The sequence below is a fragment of the Schistosoma mansoni genome, chromosome 1 (assembly GCF_000237925.1).
Source record: "Schistosoma mansoni strain Puerto Rico chromosome 1, complete genome".
Taxonomy (NCBI): domain Eukaryota; kingdom Metazoa; phylum Platyhelminthes; class Trematoda; order Strigeidida; family Schistosomatidae; genus Schistosoma; species Schistosoma mansoni.
The window spans coordinates 44826236-44847080 of NC_031495.1; the positions used below are offsets into that span (position 1 = coordinate 44826236).

General features: G+C 37.6%; 1 protein-coding gene across 1 annotated transcript; it reads left to right on the plus strand.

Annotated features, from left to right (window-relative positions):
- Positions 1-2618: 2618 nt before the first annotated feature.
- Smp_086060 (hypothetical protein) lies at positions 2619-10192 on the plus strand (the record flags this gene model as incomplete). The annotated part of the gene is made up of 2 exons (XM_018794558.1): positions 2619-2925; positions 10140-10192. 2 exons carry the CDS (start codon positions 2619-2621, stop codon positions 10190-10192), a joined length of 360 nt encoding a protein of 119 aa, XP_018648959.1.
- Positions 10193-20845: the final 10653 nt, after the last annotated feature.

The following is a 20845-nucleotide window of genomic DNA, read 5'->3' on the forward strand; positions in this document are numbered from 1 at the left end:
TCAATGATAGACACCGCCACAGAACCTCACGATCATCGTAGTCAAACTCCGCCTTAAGGTCAAGAAATATAACTACAGTCGGACGTCGAAAAGTATGTCTATGTTCCAGAACCTGGCGAAGGGTGGATACTCGGTCTGTACATACTCGTTTAGGTCTGAAACCAGCTTGGTTTTCTCGGGTTTGCTCCTCGCATTGGTTAAGCAGATTCTTTTGTGGTTATCACAAGAGGATTTTTGTCCTTTCTTATAAACTGGGACGGTCAGCGATCGGAACCAGTTTCCAGATTTTAGCTAAGATTTCAGTCAATCTACTCGCTAAAACTGGACCAACATCCATAAAGGTCTGAGGGCTTAATCTATCAGGCTCTGATGCTAAATTTAGCTAAATGTGGCTGTGAATATAAGGAACAGTAATGAATAGACTGGGTATAACTCAGGAATGGTAAATCGTATAGTAATAGTCTATGGGTCAAAATAAAGCCTATAATAAGGGGGATATGAATATGAATAGTTTAGTTATTTAGCAATTATATGATAAAAATATATGCATAATATTGATCCATAAATGGACCCCAAAATTACCATTCACTATTCTTATCGGGACATAACAGACAGCCAATTTCTTCATACCCGTTTGCTTGATAAGCCTTAACGGTTGACTACTGATACCTATCACCGCTGCCTTTTCCATCTCTTCTGCCTTCGCAACTCACCGCTCCTCATCATTATTGAGTAGGCTTTTTGTCAGCCTAATTCTAAGCCGCCTCCGCTTCTCATCGTGTTTGGAGCCAGACGAGGTGAGTTGTCGAGCGTCTATCGGTTCAGTAGATCCCGCCAACATCCACTGATTTTTCCTAACTTTTAGGTTTAAGTTACGAGACTAGTAGAGATTGTTATGGATGCAATAAAAGTGAATTCAAACAAATCAAAACCGCATGTCAGTTAGAGTACTTTTTCAAGAGACCGGAAATAACATTTCTTGTACTCTCATAGTTAGCATTAGTAGCGCATGAGAATGGAGTCATAAGAGAGGAGGGTTGGTGGTGTGAGCACAGATGAAATATTACAAAGTAATGGAAGGATTTGATACCAAACAAGGGGATCTGCAGTGCTGTTAGGTGTATGAGGGTGGTCTTCACTTACCAGCTGCACACACCATGGAAGGATATTTCTTTTTGAGGAACGTGAAAAGGAAGCTAGGTTATTAGTAATTGTAGCAATCTGGTAGTGTGACGACAAAACCCGAAGGACAACTGCTTGTTCTTTTTAGGACCGACCTTTTCTAAACCCTTCCTTTCGTTGTGAGTTTTGCTAACTGAACGCTATTCTCGAAACCCCCAAGCTAAATCTAAACATCAACTTGAACCCAAAAGAGAAGGCGCAAAATAGGTGAGAAGCACTTTACTCCAAAGATTCATTTATTTACAGAAAATATAGGGTTTTTATGGTATTTTAGAAGTCCTTGGGTTTTCCTGGAAATTCTGGAATGCTACTAAACATAGTAGCAGTGTAGTAATCAGCCAATCAGAAGCTCGACATGTGACTTTTCATTTTCGTGATGTTTCTAATCAAACGCTGATTGGATAAAATGCTTCTTAATGTTTCCTGAGCCTTTCTTGTCTATTACGAGAAATTTTCAGGAACGCCCCAACAGAGGCAGCGTTACTCTAGGCGCTGACTGTCTGGAGGAAACAACTTATTGTCATCACACCTCAGCGCAGTCATCAGTACGACCTCTTCGAACCATAACTTTGCTGCTTGTAGATTTACTGTTCCTCAACCAACCTGCTTGACGTGGTAGGACCTAAAGGAATAACCGTTCCACACAATATAGCTCGATCGGGTCACTATGATAAGCAAGCCTCACTACAACGTCAATGTAGTGACTTCGGTGGGGTGTTCATTGAAGAACAATACCTATATAGATTTCATTCAGTTCATAGTTTTAAGACTTATGGACAATAACAGTTGTTTCCGGCTGATTTGAATTCCCAACTCAAAATGGTCTTATGTCGTATATGTGTTGGTGATGTACAATTTCAAGCCACAACCTATGAGAAGTAAATCAAATAGATTGGAAGTGTCCAGTGTGAACACCATATATGAAATTTCAATACCTTTACAATGATTTGTGTTAATGACGAATACCCTCTTCAAATATTCTATTCATTTTTTCTTGATATATACTGGTTCAAATTCGTATTTCAACAATTGCACAGTTTGGCAACATACTAACTGGATAGAATTATTCCATATGATATTGTTCTCACAGTATTGGAGTTAGAGTCGCGAATTATTAGCACAGTACACAAACGTATCACTGTGCTTGCTTATATAAAATTTTTACAAATGTTGTGAACTCCATGGAAAGTTAAGAGCAACTAATTTGACCAAATTGAAAACCTCTAGATCGAATAATAACTTATTATTTCAACTCTTCAAAAAAGTTGACTAGATGTTTGAGAAATCGATAACACTGTCGTAACACTCTAAAATAGCTCAGTTCATCCAATTTATTAAATTATTACTGTCGTATGGTAGTTGCTTTTGCTACTAGTGAATAGTGAATCCCTTTAAAAATTGCAAACTTTTGTGTAAATTTTTGTTTAAGACTGATCATGTCAGTTGAGTTACCTGAAGCTAAAGCTGATACTCTCCAAGAAGTCTTTTCAGACAAGTTCCAGTATATCAATCTAGATCATTATAATATTTATCATTTCGAAGAAATTTTGATTGATGGTCGACGATATCAATTCCGATTATCTTCAAAAGGTGATTTAATGACAGTGGTCACTCATATAGCTGGAAGAGCTGTTCTTTTGGTATCTGTATGGACAAATATGGATTATGAGAAACGTTTACGTGAAATTCATCAGCATATTTTAGAAATGGAACGTACTGGGACTATTCCTATCGATTTTCGAGGTATCACTGATCTTAATTTTTCACATTACAAAATGTATGGAATAGATTATTTTTCATGATTCCGTTCCAAATCGTTACTGGTATTCTCATTATTAAATGTTTAACATCAATTATATTATCAGGTAGTCAGGCTATTGTTTCCGTCCCTTTATGTATTGTCTCTCAGTTTACTATTCATTAGACCTACTGAGTCTCATGAGCTAACTCTCATACTCCCTTTTTACTACCGATTTGAATCGCGAATAAAAGAAATCCAACAGTTATATATTTCAGCCGAACTCATTTGAAAACATGTTCTGAATTATAATTTTCATTTTCCACAAACTTTAGTTAACGGTAACTGAACATCGTTCATATGAATTGGAATTAGTGTATAAGTAATGTAACTGTTCTTTAATTTACATAGTATACTTAGTAAAAAACCGAACTAAGGTCACAAAAGTTTGGGTTATACTGATCGTATACCATTCAGAATACTCCCCATTTGTGACAGTATACTTATCTCATATTCGTTGGAATTGTTGGAAATATCTCTGGAGCTACTTAAAAACTATACATTTCTGTTACTTTGCCTTTCAAATCTTATTGTCCGTATCGTCCCATCGTGGCTCTCACATGACCATTTTGAATTTCGTGGATCAAAAGAAATCACATGGAACTCAGTCCATATAGTAGTCAAAGTTATCTAACATGGTTAATTGAATCAATTATTGGGCAGAAACTCATGAACAACCACTTATGAATGTGCAGGTGCATTGTCGTATTACAATAGTTATCTATCAACATCACACTAATCCTATCTAACCTGAAGAAGGGGTTGAGGATTTTTACATAAGAATAACATTTTCGGACGAGTGTGTTTACAGATATCGAAATAAATTTCATAGTAGTTTCACTTTATTTAGTATCGTATAAAATTAACAAATTATGGTCGATGGATTTCAGTCAGGACTTAGATTTAAATAACCGGATGTCTGGTTCAACCGTAACTCCACTGAGTTGTCATATAACGGGAAATGATTCTTAACCATTTGTTTTAATGAAATTGTTGTATCTAGAGCTTAGATTCTTGCTATGCCGCGTACTACTGGACTACTTGAACGATCGACCCGCAACGTCGCAAGAGAGAAGACAGAAGACTATTAGGTAGGAATGTTATTCCCAACACAGTATCAAATATAGTACAAAAATCTCATGTATTCATAGTTATTGGCTGAAAGTAAATCATCATTTCGGACAGCCAATAGGCACGTAGGGGACCCTTGTTATTCATCCAATAGGGAAGATGCACGTCGACATTTAGGATGTTTCTCTAGCGGTGATTAGATGGAATGTCTTCGGCTCTTTCTGGGCTTCTTGAGGCTTCCTTAAGTTTACTAACGAGCCATCCTTACACCTTCCCTCTTTGAAGTCCGTTACATATGACTTTCTTTCTGGATCTACTTGAAACATTGTTGCTGCTCTCCTTTTTCTGTTCAGCACTCTTATCGGCTGTGCGATTTCACTTTTACGTCTTTCAAACCGTTGGTTGTGGCCTTCTTTCGGGCTTTTCTACGCTGAATCCACCGGCATGTGGAACGGTGGTCGTGCATCTACTGTCGCTGTCCTGTGATCCTTTCTAATCTGATTAATATGTCTGACACACGTTCCGTCACTTCTCCGGACTAAATCAAGTACCTTCCTAATACGCCGTTCTATGACCCCTGGTTCCCATTTTCAACCACCTTGACACCACTTTATAAACACTTTCTCACCTACCTTCAAGCTGCGGGTGCCCGTTCGATACTCGTGTACAGGTTTTCTCGGGTGGTAATATTCTGTCAAATATTGTCCGGATTTTCCTCCCAAACATACATTCTACCGGTGAATTCCTTCTGGCACCACCGGGTTAGGCGTGACTCTAGGTCATTAGGAATCTCCTGAACACCTGTACCGGGTTACCCTCTCTCCCTTAACCAAAGCTCTTCTAATCGTATCCACAAACCTATCAGCTTGTCCGTTTGATTGGGGATAGAATGGAGAAGACTGAAGGTGTCGTATACCATTTTCACTGCAAAAACGTTTGAGAAGTTGACGACAGAAATTGGGTGCCATTTCTGGGACGCCGAAACAAGAGAATAGACTTGATAATTTGAAAATCGTGTTCTCCGACGTTGTATTTTTCATTTCGTATACTTCCGGCCACTTTGTGTAGGCGTCCACAATAACTAGAAAGTTCCTGCCTTGTATCGAGCCGGCGAAATCAGCGTGTAATCTTTGCCAGGGCCCATCTGGTTTCGGCCATCCTTGTGGTTTTATCTTCGCTGGGTTCCTTGCCACTTCTAGGCATGATTCGCAGCTGTGGCACAATTGTTCTATATCTTGGCCCATCGAAGGCCAGTACGTATAACTTCGTGCCAGTGATTTCATTTTGCTCATCCCAGGGTGCCCGGTATGGGACTGTTTGAGTACTCATCGTCGGAGAGTGCTGTAGATAACAATGCAGTAGCCAAACATGATACAGGTATTGATAATTGTGATAGATTCTCGTCGACGGAAGTATTGTAAAATCGCTCCTTGGAGTCATCCTGAAGGCCACTTATTGAGTAGAAAACGGCGGATAGTCTTCGAGATAATATCTTCTTTGCTTGCTTCTTTAATATTTTCAAATGTAATCGGCAGGCCAGCGATCGTGTCTGCTAACACAGCGTCAACTTCAGCTTCTACGGCGGCAACAAGTACGTCTTCTTGTTTTGTATGGGATTCAATCAACCTTGAGAGGGCATCAGATTGTCCGAAATCCGTCGTAGGGTGGTACTTAGTCTTGAAATCATACCCCAGAAGCGTTGTTGCCCATCTCTGTAAGCGGTTTGCTGTATAGACAGGAATACATTTCTTGGACCCAAAGACTGTCAGTAACGGTTTGTGGTCTGATAATAACGTAAACTGCTCGCCAAACAGCATCTTGTGGAACTTTCTAACCGCAAAGATAATGGCTAGTGCCTCTTTCTCTATCTGACTGTAATTCCTTTCTGTCATTGTCAGTGATCTGGTCGCGTGGGAAATGGCTTTCTCAGACAGATCAGGGTAGATGTGTGAGATCACAGCTCCTATTCCATAGTTTGATGCGTCTGCTGCATGCACAATAAGGAGTGTTGGATCATAGTGTGCAAGCAGTAGGTTTGATGAGAGCAGCTTTTTCAATTTCGAACATGCATCCTGACATTCTATTGACCAAACCCATTTGGCATCCTTCTTTCGTAAATTATTCAACGGTGCCCGCCAACAATGCAGATCCGGGAGAAAAACACCATAGTGACTAATCATTCCCAAGAAGGAACGCAGGGTTGTTACATCAGTTGGTGAAGGTGTTGTCTTAATCGCGTTAACGTTTTCTGGGTCAGGTTTCCTTCCGTTCTTGTCAATTATAAATCCCAAATAATGTACCTGCTCCATGTAGAAATTGCATTTTTCAGCACGCGATCTGAACCCATAATCTGCTATCCTTTTCAGGACCATATCCAGCTTTTTGTCTACGTCCGCGTAATCTGTACCCGTAATAAGTATATCATCCAAATAAGCAGCAGTACCAGGAATCGCCTGTAACATGGTGTCCATAACTTGTTGGAAGACTGAAAGTGCTGTCTTTACTCCAAAGGGAAGTCTGTTATATCGGAACAAACCTTTATGCGTGTTTATCGTTAAATAATGCTTGCACTCTTCAGCAACTGGAATCTGTAAATAAGCTTCTAATAAATCCAATTTTGCAAAATACTTTCCCCCATTCAGTTTCGCAAATAAGTCTTCCGAGACTGGTAATGGAGACTGATGTGCCTCAAGTGCATCGTTTAGTCCTGTCGAATAATCTGCACATAGCCGGATGCTTCTGTTAGGTTTCTTAACGATCACTATTGGTGCTGCCCAATCAGAAAAAAATTACTAGTTCCATGGTTCCGCTTTTTTTGTAGTCTCTCTAATTCTTGCTCAACAATTGGTAGAGCTGAGTAGGTTACAGGACGTTTAGGTCTGAACACTGGTCTGGCTCCCAGCTTTACGGTTAGTAATGTTTCACCTTCCTGCATTCCCCCAGTTCTTCTGTGTACACTTGACTATGGTTCTGGAGGACCATATTTCTCAGGTTTCTGTTCTAGTACGTTCCACCACTATTCTATTAGTTAATGAGTATTGTTTACGTCTCCGGTAATGAACACGTGGTGCGCGACGGCGCATCTTCTTCTTACAACATGTTTCTTTATGTCATTTGAGCTGGCATTTAGTGCACCGGTAGTTTCTGTATGGGCAGAACCTTTTGTAATGCAACTCTCCGCAAAACCAACATGCGGATGAAGGCTTCTTATTGGTTGTGTTTTGCTTTTGCATATCAGTATCTTTCTTACCATTGAGGTGTCATGTTTCAAGTTCACCAGACGCTGACATTCAGTGATATTTGGACACTGTTCAGTTCTGATGTTCTGATGTCAGCATCTTCTGGAGACTGTAAGCTGCATACAAAAACAAGACATTTGAATTGATCTCCTGTCATTGCTGATAGTTTAAAATCTTCACATTCACGATTTACTATGCTGGCATGTTGCACCCAGTCATCGTTGCCAGTTTTTACTATCTTCAGGCACTGATACCGAATATCTACATTTACGAAAAAATTATTGGTTATTGAAAATTGATGTAAATTCTCCTTGCATACCATTATTTGTCAACTAACCTAGTTCATAAATTCACAATGGAAAATCATGAATGGATCTGAAATATAAGTTCATATTTACACATTTCAATCTGAACGAATTCAGAGCACACACTTATAAGGGAGGGATACAAAAATTGAAATATGTTTAGTGAATAATATTATTAGTGAATACCCTATTTTTTGATCACATATACAAATAGCAGTTTGATTAAATTCACCTTTCGTTATAGACCCAGGAAAATTGAAAGGTATTCGCGAGAAAATATTCAGATAGACCTAGTCAACCAAACCTATTGATCCGTTACACTTGATGAGGTAATTTTCATGATTCTGTTAACTAGTAGACTGATCAATAACTGGATGAACACAAAAATTTTCACTTGAAAATAATCTGAGACTCTTAATTTTTATTGTCTTTCAAGCCAAATCCATAGTGTAGCTTATCAATAATACCTTAGACAAAGTATAGGTCAGGGTTTTTTGAATGGCTAATGTAGATTACTTGATAGGCATGTTTCTTTTCAAATGTCAAATAGTTCCTTTATAACATGTTTCAAGAATTACGTAGTTGTAGTGTGAGTAGGTCGTTTAAAGTCACACAAAGTATCATAAAGTTGGTTAGTTCAGTCTCTTATTATTGTATAATAGGTTGAATTTGTTGGGACTAATTTATTATTTAAATGAATTAAACATATTTATTCGAATATGTGCTGGATTATTAAAATATATACTACTTAATCTATGGTTTATTTATTATTTATTTAAACACATAAATTTTGGTACAAAAAAGCACCAGATAAATATGCGCCTCACAAATCTCATTTGATTTGTGTGAGATCTGTGATACTACCCAGGTGCCCAGACTAAAGCAGGTGGTTTTCTTAGGGGGCCACACCCCGAGCCTTTCACCTAAAGGTCTGATCCACAAGGCAGTGGAGCATCGTGAGGAGATGCAGTCCCATGGTAGCCGGTGACCAGCAATAGGTTCATACGTTATTCGTTCCATCAAGATACTGGAGCCCATGTGCGCCATTGGTTTGGAATCAGGGTTTTCCAACTCCCCTAGGTGGACCCTCCATGTCCACCAACCCGGTTAGAGCGCCGGACATTCGCTTTTCGCCCTCTCAATTTCGTAAACAACAATAGTGCCACGAGAAGGCAGTGAGTAGAACTTCCCTGTTAGAGGCTATATATTCGCGTGGCCATGAGAGAGCATTTGGAGAGGGAGAGCGGACTCTCCTCACTCTCGGCCGTACCAGGGCATTTGGGGGCTATGGTTGTGTATACGTATACATTTGAGTAAAATATATGAAGGCAAAAAAACATGACTTTCTCCCATATTATTTTTGTCTCTAGCTTTATAAATTACAAAGGTACGTATTACTTGTTTCAATATTTTTTAGTATGGATATAGTAAACTTTTCTCTTCATTATGAGCATTCAGATTGTATAGGAAGATTACTTATAGGATGTATAATTTAATATGACACCATATATCCCAACTCAATGTCCATAATTTAAAGTAAGATACATGATGCTATCTTTTCACAGTAGGATAATTTGTTATGTTAAAAGATCACGGTATGTGTTTTAAGTTAGAAAATTTCTTAAATTCTTCAACTTTTCAAAGGAGTCGCTAATAAATTCCAGTCTCATGATAATACACTTATCTCACTGTTTGTCTTGGTAAAAAATTTCCTCATAAAATCAATGATACATATCCAAAATTTCGTCCTGGTCAGTTAATACTTTAAACTTGATTTCCTACTGACAACAAAATAGATTCAGCCGGCAAAGACAGTGGATTGGATTTCAAAACTTTCACATTTTCCAAGTGTTACAGTCTTCTGCATTAACTGTTGGTATTACTTCATGTAGAACGGGTCGCTTGTATCTAAAGAAATGAGTAGATTTCCGGTAACTGGGCAAGTGTTGGTTTCACTGTTGTCTATCAGTATCTAGATATTGACTGATGTATCATCAATAACTACTGTGAGTTTAATTTTCATATTGTTGTGCTAATGAGATGTGACAACTTGCACCGACGCATATATGTACCTGATCCTACGTTGAAGCTGACTGACTAAAGTAATCTGTCTAGACCCACTCATTCAGCCTAACATCGTGTTATCAAGAATCTTTATATAAATAATTGAAACTTCCACCTAACTCTCACGAGCTTACATAGGATCGTCAAGTGATATTATTATTCTTAAACAAATTTACTCGTAAATTAATTAAGTTTTCTAAAATAGTTAAGGCTTTCGACTTGCGACCGCTAGTTCTCAAATTCGAATCCCACTCCATTTGCTTTGATTTAAGTAGTAGTTGGCTAGTATCATTGACCCTCGTACAACTAAAGTGTAACTCCACCATTTACATAAATTTGTATACTTACCAAGTGGATTGAAAAGAACTACTTTATTTCACCAGTAAGTGGTCATTTTAATTACTCATGTTTGTAAGTTATAGCTGGGGAAAATGCAATCGTATGGTTGTCTTATATTCATATTTGTTTACTTCCTTTTAGGTATGCTTGGTCGAGGAGGTGGAGGAAATGAACAAACTGTATCTGTATCATAATTTTTTGCTTGTCAAACTATAAATATATTCAATGTAATTAAACTGTATCGTGCATTTTTGTTTTTCTTCTTTTAATATATATATATATATATATATATATATATATTAGTCTTGTACATATGTATATTCCTAGAAATATGATCTGTTGTTATAAAAAGGTTATTTTTCTTTTATACTTCATGTAATATGATTGCATAATTACATATTTTTAGGATGATTGTTTCAGATTAATTTCATTTATCATGCCCTGTATCGTACGTTCTGGTATTTCTTCATCAGTCAGTCAGTCACAACGTAGAACTTCGTACGTACATCAGTTCGAGTTGCCATACCAAATTAGCACAGAGATGAAGTTGTCGATTCAAATCCTATAGTGGTAGAAGTAGTAAGAGTATAAGCATTATGTGAAAGCTTAGGGTTTGAAGATATTATTGAAGGAGTATAATCCAGTGAAATAAATTTGGAAAGAGAAAAAGGATAGGGACATGAAGAATTCAAAAGGTTAGAATTTGGTAGAACACAAAGAATGGATGCACCTTCGCCATCGCAAACGATTTTGAGCCATGTCATTCAAGGTCTCTAACCATCGGTTGCTAGGTATTTCTTCATACACATACATAAATAGTTTTTCAACCTATCTTTTCGAACCATATTCTGGACGCTTAGTTTTTCTCATTATCATAGTTACTACAATGTAGGATTCGGTTATCCTACAACAAGATTCTCTGAATAGGTTCCTTAACTGTGTCGAGCAAGGAGTGGTGACTCAGCTAAAGTCATAACAGGTAAACTATGTCGTTGAAACTCCAATTTGTTTCTAAAATATAAATTAGCACAATTGTTTCAAGAACATATATCGATGCAGTCTATTGAAAAAAGGGTAGCGATGGAATTGTACACACTAAACAGTAATTAAAGGGTATAACAAACAAATCAATGGGAAGATGGTCATGTTTGTAGAAGGAGTACAGTTTTGTGATTAGTAGATTAACAAAAATAACCAATCCGTAAACAGTCCTAAGTGGTAGTTGTTTAACTTAAATATCATTGATCGATCTAATTTTGTTGATCTTGACTAGCATACAATTGTTTCGACTCTTTTCCTATTCATCTTGCTGTGCTAACGTTGCAGTATAATATACTGACCTAAAACACATTTGCCCTAGGCTCCATGTTGATTACAACTGACTTTTAACGGAAATAGAATTACAGTAGTCACTTAATACTAATCATTTTCATTATTTTAAGTCTTATGCATCGTAGAAGTTTTTTAACTAACAAAGTTGAATATAATCAATAAACCATTGTGATGCACTAGATGAAGTTGATGAATAACTCAACTTTCATTACTAAGATGACTCTTTAACAAAGAAGACATTACAATCGACACACCCTAATCTGTAGAAACAATTTTGTTTTCATATAAACAGGATCTTATTCATTAAACGAACTAAAGCATTTCAAAATTTATCAGATGTCTCGTGGTTTGCTTTAATTCTGTTTTGATTTTAGATTCTTTGGAGTTGCTGCTCCAGGACTGACCAGCATCAACACCTGAACTAAGAATAGGGAGTAAAGTAGTCGAACGCGTTGAAAACTTCACATATCTTGGAAGTCTCATCAGCCCTAATAGGTTGGTGTCTGACGAAATCTCTGCACGGATTCAGGAGGCTCGTTTGACTTTCGAAGACTCACGTCACCTATGGCGAAGGCGAGATATCCGTCCATTAGTTAAGGAACGAGTATACTGCGCGACAGTTCGTTCTCTCCTACTTTGCGGGTGCCCAACGTGGCCATTAAGAGTAGAAGATACTTGTAAGCTACTAATATTTGATCACAGATTTCTTAGAAATATTCCTCGCATCTGCTAGGATCACCGGGTAAGTAATAATGAGGTTAGACGCAGGGTATTAGGGAATGATGATAAATCCGTTGATGAGGTTGTGAATCTACATCGACTGAGATGGTTGGGCCACGTGTTGCATATGCCTGAACACCGATTACGACGATACGCAATGCTGACTAATGTTGGGAATGGTTGGAAGAAGGTTAGGGTGGCCAAACCAAAACGTGGCATCAGTGTTTGAAGTTAATAGCTGCTGGTCTGAGCCATGTCGGTGGATGCAGACTACTCGGTTGGGTTCCGCGAGACTATCGTAACCAATGGTTGGAGACTGTGGGTGACATGGCTGAGAATCGATCACAATGGCGTAGGTGTATACACTCTTTATCTTCCCTTAAACCTTGAGATTAAAATTACTTTATACCTTTCTTTCTACGAACTAATTCTTTCTTCCTGTACCATATCCTTAGATGCAATCTTTCTTTTATATATTACTTCCATCGAAGTAACTAGCAATCGAGTAGTGTCACCAAACCTTATACAAAAAACGTGACTGGATGTCAAATTATTTTTATTGACTAACGGCGAATTGTGAACCGAAGATTTACCCTTAGGTAGTATCTTACTGAGGCCAAAATCTCTCGAGTCTTAGGTGGCTTCAAGTGAGACACTGTCCAATTTTAGTACTGAGTTTACTTAACTAATGTGGTGGCTGAAACTTACTAATAAATGCATATCGGGTATGGTAATAACAATGCCTGTTACCTCGTACCTTTTAAAGAGTATATAACTTTTACTATAGTAACATCCAAGGAAGCTTCACTATGGATGTAGATTTGTTCATAGAGTAGTACAATGAGCTTTAGTATGTGGTCCTTAAAGTGTTCAACAGATCCGTTAGCATTTAGCAAATAGAGTCTGTGCTTATCCATGATGAAATCGTTGACCAACAAGAGGTCTGATATATTTTTTCGCTATGGTTTTTAGTACTGTCAACTTTACTAAAATACCTCTTCTAGGGGTGCTATTTTAGCTGAAACTTGAATCTGATAATCCGACATTCAAACAAGTTTTCATTAGGTCGCCCAATTTTAGACCTACTTCCTATTTCCTTTATCCTGATATTCCCTGAAGAAACGCAAACCCCTTTCACCTACCAATATTCGAAAAGATATTATTTATACTACTAAGGAAACAACTCACGACAAGACAGACTTTTCAAAATTTACAGACGATTATTTCATAGCGTATTATTATTAAACCATTGCAGTTTTTGTGTAGGTTATTATTGAGTTTTGTATTTAATGGTTTATGTGGGACATCTAATTGGATACTCAATGTGTAGTAGATCAAATTGATTGTCATTAACTAACAACACTTATAATCCAGTCAATTTTCACTACTGAGGAGTCTGAAAGTATGTCAAGATGGTCGTTAATTTTCTGGCTTTTGTTGAGTTTAAAAAGAGTATCTAATACTTGCATCGAAGCACCATTGTGTAAAACTTATACATTATGTCTAAATGTGCGTTACAGACCCCGATCCCACTTCACTTTTTCTGTTTTAACGGTCAATTTATAGTAGTACCTTTAGATCTCATATAGTCAGGCTTAAAATCAAATACCTTGGCGGTTACATGATTACTAAGTTGCATTTAATTTATTATATATTAACTTATTTCGAAATGCTACCCAGGGAGTCTGACAAGTATGTATTTATATTCATCAGTTTCATAGACTAATAACTCTGGGTAATTCGACACCAAGTGTGTCTTCGTTGAGCTAGTCTCTGCTTTTTTGTATTCTTTGTTGCGATTCGGTTAGGCTAAATGATGTGACTTTAGACAACCTTCTGATAGTTTTATCAAGTATCAGATATGGGTAACTAAAAGTCCCATTGACAAAATTATAGATTAGGATAAAGTTATTTACAAATTATATGTGATATAAAAGGTCTCTTGCCAGTCAATCGCATTTTAGATTGTCTAGACATATTATAGACACATAGCCTGTGCCTCTTTTTGAGTTACTGCCGGTCTTAAGCACGGGTAAAGAAGAAGGGTTAGGCATGGGGTCACCGCACCCATCCTGTATAAAACAACGAAAACCCCAGTTTATAAATAAGGAAAAATCATTTAATTAGGTAAGGGGAGTACACTGAGAAAATTGATCGTTAACAAGTTGATTGATATTCTTCTCTGTAAAAATAAACTATAATGTAGTTTAGTGGTAGTGTAGTGAACGAGAACACATGTGGGGACAATAGAACATATCTGAATTCGAAATTACAGAACATGCTTAGTAAAATCTGAGAACCATACAGTAAATAATTCATTAGTGAAATGCCAATCAGACTTCATTGTTCTTTCGTTTCCACACCAATCTTTCTCTGTTCTCGTTCTCTTTTCTTTGATCTTCTGCCGCCATGCATTTCAATTGGTAATACATACTACTTATATCTGTCGACATCAGTAGCACACTACAGTGGTAGTAGTTTGATAGATAGTTTCCAAATTGTTTACTGTAAATTAAAAAATTACTCACATACTACTGAACATATCGTAGTACAGGACAAAACAATGTATACTAACTAGGTTGCGGTCAGTTTTTTTCCGGATTCTTAGTCTTAAGAACCGTACTGTACTTGATTGACATGGTTATAGTTGGCTGGTCGCTGAGAAGTGACCAGTGTCATGTTTGTCTAGTCCTCTATTGTTGATCGAATTCTATTGATCAAGTTATAACGTGGTCACTAGTGCTAGTGATTTGACATTGCATCCACTATTTCGAGAAGCTAGGTGATTGGTCAGGACCTAAGTTACGTACTATCGAGCGCTCGTCAGTAAGGAGTACCTTGCTTTCTGATGTGTGAGTGAGAATGATAATGATTGGTTGTCTCCTTAGTCAGACATGTGATAGTCTGACAGGTGTCAGATGAGTTATATATTCCCCTTTCCTTAATACTTATTGATTGATTGTCTATTTGTCGTTGGATTGTGTAGGTTTTGGTGTGGGAATAAATTTACGTTGTAGTCAGGCTAATCACGTGTTCGTGATCTGAGTTGTGTTGAAGTCCTGTAGAGTAAACACTGGGTGGTAATCTGGTGTAGATATTCATCTAAGGTAAATTAACGTCCCATTCGTGTAAAAAGGGAAACGGACCGTTATAACACTATCGAAACGCTTAATACTGTCTTCGTAGCCGGTTCTTATAATCTCAACTACTTCTACGCGTCAACTAAAAGAATGGCAAGAAGGTGCGTAAAAGCTGTAGACCTAGGTTATTTCATGTGCAGATAAACGGGGGTGTTTCTAGAGTTATGCCCGACCCGAACTAGGAATTTCGGAAGCTGTTCGAAATATAGAACAGCATAGGTAAACATCCAGTCATAACCATGACACGTCATTCTGTATTTCTGTAAATCTTTTATTCAACGTTGGTCGCATAAAACGTTTCTTGGCGCTTCTGGGCTTCAAGAGAGTTTAATTAAGGATGTTTTGGGATACCCAAACAACCACACAGTTGACATTAAACATTTTGGAAGCTAGAAAGTGTTCCAACATCATGGAATGAGTCGATAGTCGTCCCTATCCTTAAAAAGGGTTCACGTTGTTCCCGTAACAACTATCGGGGGATAAGTCTACTTCCGATTGCGTCCAAACTATTGGCTTCTGTCATTCTTCGTAGGTTGCTTAAAACCCGAGAACGATTGACTCGTGAGGAGCAGGCTGGTTTTCGTTCTGGTCGAGGATGCATTGATCACATCTTCACCCTCCGCCAAATGTTAGAACACTGTCATACTTATCACAGGCCAACAATCGTAGTGTTTCTTGATATCAGGGCTGCCTTCGATTCGTTGGACAGGACTGTTCTCTGGGATTGTCTATTGAAGAAGGGTGTGCCTGAGAAGTTCATTAACATCTTAAAGGCCCTGTATACGAACACCTCAGGCAGAGTGAGGGCATACAACCACCTTTCTCCCTTGTTCCATTCGAGCAGTGGGGTTAGGCAGGGTTACCCAATCTCACCATTCCTCTTCAACTTTGCCATCGATGGCATCCTGGAAACAGCTCTGATGGATGTAAGTAATGGCGGTGTGGATATGTTGCCTGGAGAACGACTTCTCGACCTTGAGTATGCGGGTGATATTGTCTTACTGTGCGATAATGCCCAAGGCATGCAATCCGAGATGGTGCAACACAGTGGCTAGAGACGTTATCAGATATGGCTCAGAATGGAGGCCAGTGGCGAGCCTACTGTAACCTTCTTTTACTTTCTTCATAAAGGGTGGTTATAACTTTCTTAACTGAGAGAGTCCTTCTGGTTGTACATTTCAGTTCCCCCCATCATTACTCTTCTCTTTTTTCCTTCTTTTATATATACTCATCTTCCCCCTTTCTCCTCCTATTCTCATTATTTTGTGTGGCGCATATGTATCCGGTGCCCTTTGTACCAATATGTATGTGATTAAACAAATAAATAAAATATAAATTTTGAGGTTATGACTATAAATACAAAATAAATGTTGATTGGATTAATTGTTATCGAAGTATATGCTCAATATGTCCAGATGCACACTTTCACTCGAACTATTATTTAATTGGTTGTCAATAATCTATATGTTCAATCTGATCAGTTGAATCCCATGGGGAATAATAATCTCTGATTGGAGATGTCTTTTTATGATCTAAAAATCATCTCATAAAAAAGTGTTTTGGAAACTATTATGTTATAACTCATTTTCGCATTGTTTGTTTGGATTTTCCCGTTAATGTTTAGTACTGCGATTGATCAGTCTCTTATTGGCATATTCACATCCTATGTGGATTGCCCTAAATCACAAGTATTATAAGGAAAGGTGGATGGTGGCTAGCGGTGAAATCCAGGATGCACCCCACTTCGTTCTATCTGGGATTCGTCATTTGGATGTACTTGTATCTCAGACCTGATGTTCACTCCAAGCTATCTGAAATCGGTAGCTAAGTGGATAACGTGATGGCGGCTGAAGCGAATGGTACTGGGTCCAAGTCTCGGAGTAAACATCAACTTTGGGATGTAGGTACATCCAGCTAACGAGTCCCAAGTTGGATGAAATGGTGCTCGTCCTGGATTCCCCTGCTGGCCACCACCCATCTTTGCTGATAACTGTTACGTTAGTTTCTGATAAGAAAATTCCTTAATCTTAATTCACATCAATACTCAGTGAATTAAAATTACATTGCCAGTGTGATAAATCCATACTAATCAAAGTTAGAATATATTTTGGAGTATTTTAATTATTCGGTATTACATACGAAACATTCAGTAAATTATTCGATGTTGACCAATAAATTAATAATTCTTAATAATAATAGTGGTCTATCGGTTACGGGCTTCGGCTCGAGACTGGTAGGTCCTGGGTTCGAATCTCGCGAGTGCGGGTTCGTGGATGGGCACTGCTGAGGAATCCCATAATAGGACGAGTTGGCCGTCCGGTGCTTCCAGGTTTTCCATGGTGGTCTAGCTTCAATTGGCTCATGCTTTCAACTATGAAACATTAATATTACTGTTATTGTCATTATTCAAGATAATTTTTTGCCATATCCAATAGAACGTTCACAATAATCTCAATAAGGTGATATCGAAGCAACTAGTCTGGAGAATTAAAAATTTGACGGGGGATGCAACCAAATAGAATAAAGTAAAAATCTACATTGTCCATTGATTTTTATTCAATGATGGCTATTTGTTGTTATTGGAGAGACCCAGAGAATCCCTCAAAAAATGCCCAAAGGGGCCTTGAAAACACTAGGAAACTTATCCAGTCAGCATTCAATAAAAGTTTACCAGAAACATGTAGAAAGTGAGAAGTCATATTTCTGATTGAATGATTACCTATTCTGCTACTATATTTAGAAGGGTTCCAGAGCTTTCCAAAAGCATAAGGCCATCTAAAATGCTATAAATATCCCAAATTTTCTGTACATAAACTAATCTTGGAATAAAGCGTTCTTTCCATATTTCGCACCTTTTCTCTCGTGTTCAAATTGTCGTGTAGATTTAGCGTGCGGGCTACTAGAAGAGCTTAGGAAACCGAATCAAGTGTTCAATTAGAAGATTTATCAGTTATCTGTGGATAATCCATACATGAATTAATAAATGAATCATTCTATTTTAAGCAGAACAACATCATAATGACAAGATAAACCCGTTTGTGCATAAAAACTTGATGTTAGATGTTAGCTTGAAATGAATTGAATGACATAATAGTTTTCATTCATTTAAGTGCATGAAACATAACCAGAAAATTCACTTAGTATTGTTTGTTTGAATCTTCCCATCGATGTGTTAGGACTGCAACTGGTTAGTCTCTAATTGGCATATGTGCATACTGTGCGTATCGCTGCCTCGATATAGCCTTAATTTACAAGCATGGTAAGCAAAGATGGATAGTGGCTAGAAGTGGAATCCAGTTTTGCGCGCGTTTCGTCCTATTTGGGACTGGTCAGCTGGATGTACTTGCATCTCAGAGTTGATGTTCACTCTGGGACTCGAACCCAGTACCCTCGCTTCAAACGCCATCGCGTTATCCACTCGGCCATTGAGTCCTGATAGCCCCTTGCTTGTGCAATAGGGTGAAGTTTAAATTCACATAGTATTGTTTGTTTGAATCCTCCCATCGATGTGTTAGGACTGCAACTGGTCAGTCTCTAATTGGCATATGTGCATACTGTGCGTATCGCTGCCTCGATATAGCCTTAATTCACAAGCATGGTAAGCAAAGATGGATAGTGGCTAGCAGTGGAATCCAGGACCAGAAAATATTTAAACAAGTTTGTGTAAACTTCACGTTGACATATTATTCGTGATATCTGAATATTGTGAAGTAGTTATTGACGAATATTAATAAGTCACTTGAAGGTTTATGTAACTAGTTTTGAGTTAACAAATCACTAATTACAAAAGTAGCTATAATTTACTTTTTTGATTGGTATGTTAGTAAAGTTATCTAATTAATCGACCCGTATTTATAAACGGTTGTAGCTAGTTAGTTCACAGTAAATGTATACATTAGCGAATACATATAATAAAATTGTATAGCTCATTGGGAGATATTTCTGGTCAGGTAGAGGGTTATTGTAATGAATGCACAAATGCATAGGAAGTTTGATGGATTTGTTAGCGACCATAATAGTTATTAAATTCATTTAGTGTTGTTTGTTTGAATGCAGGTACATCCAGCTGACGAGTCCCAAATAGGACGAAACGCGCGTCCTGGATTCCACTGCTAGCTACTATCCATCTCTGCTTACCATAATAGTTATTGTTATTCTGATTAATAATTTGACAACATAACTTCTTGTCTAAACTTTATAGTAGATGTTGTATTGTTTTTGAAGTATTTTGAATGGAATCAATTCTAAACATCTATGAACCTCATTGGAAAAAGATGAATTCTTTAATCCCCTCCCTATTCAGTGTATTTTGTGATAATATATGCTGCTTATTAACATCAAACTCTAATTGTGTGTAGTTGGGATGGTATTCAAATCCACTTAATGGCTTTAATATTGAAAGTGAAGTGTAGTAATGTAAGATTTATAGATCAATGTAAGATTTATAGATCAATGTAAAATAATGCCATTTTGTTTGTCGCAAAAATGCTGCCTATCAGTGCAATGGTAGATAAATGTATATATATATATATATATATATATATATATATATACAGTGCTGTTTTTTCTTCATTCGAGCTCAGAAGAACATAGCATATCGTTTTATGAATACTTTAAGACTTGATGGGATCTATAAATCTTAAAAAGAAGTCCACCTATACCGGTTAGTTGCATTAAATGCGTTTATAAATGGTATACCAACAGCCTTTATATTTATAGATTGATAGACAGATGTAATCAGAAGGATTCTTGATGTTTTTTCCGGTATACCAATAAGAGGCTTCACTAGGGATGATAGCCCTGCTATAAGCAATGCTCTGTTTGGAAACTTTCTAGGTACCCCCATACTTCGTGTAGATTTCGCATTATACCTAACGTTCTGCGGCGAGTAAGTGCAGCATATTATTTGAGCATTATCACTTAAGAAAGCATCAACTAATAAGCTTCAATTGTTTCTGAAAGTGAGAAACGTTGAACAGTAAAAAATGTATTTAGTTCAAAGATGAGCTGTACACCATAATCTTTCACGACTTAGATTTTCTTAGGAAATCCGTCTCGATTCAAACCACGAACACTCGATTTTTATCTTCACATGCGTTGCCCACTGCCTTATGGATAGATGAGTACTGATTTTAAATAGTACATCTGGAATCCAAGTATATCCAAATGATGAGTTCTATATAGGCAGAAAAATGAGTCTTGGATCCTACCTATAGTTACTACCTAGAATAGCGTCAAACAAGCGAAAATCAATTTTTACCTATGAATTACTCAGAGAAAATATGTAGATTTAATTCTACCAATAAATCTTTGTTGTATTTTAATTGAAACACCTACATGCAGACTGTTTACCTAATACACCGATCAGCTTATAAGCCTTAGCATTTATTCAAATTTCGATTTTATAATTATCAGAGGGGTTTTTGTGGAGATTTAGTAATTCATAGAGTTTTAAAGCGTGAGTCAATTGAAGCTAGACCACCATGGAAAACCTGGAAACACTGGACGGCCGTTTCGTCCTATTATGGGATTCCTCAGCAGTGCGCATCCACGAACCCGCACTCGCGAGATTCGAACCCAGGACTTACCATTCTCGAGCCGAAGCCCTTAACCGATAGACCACTGAGCTGGCATCCAACGCTGTTAATGTCTAAC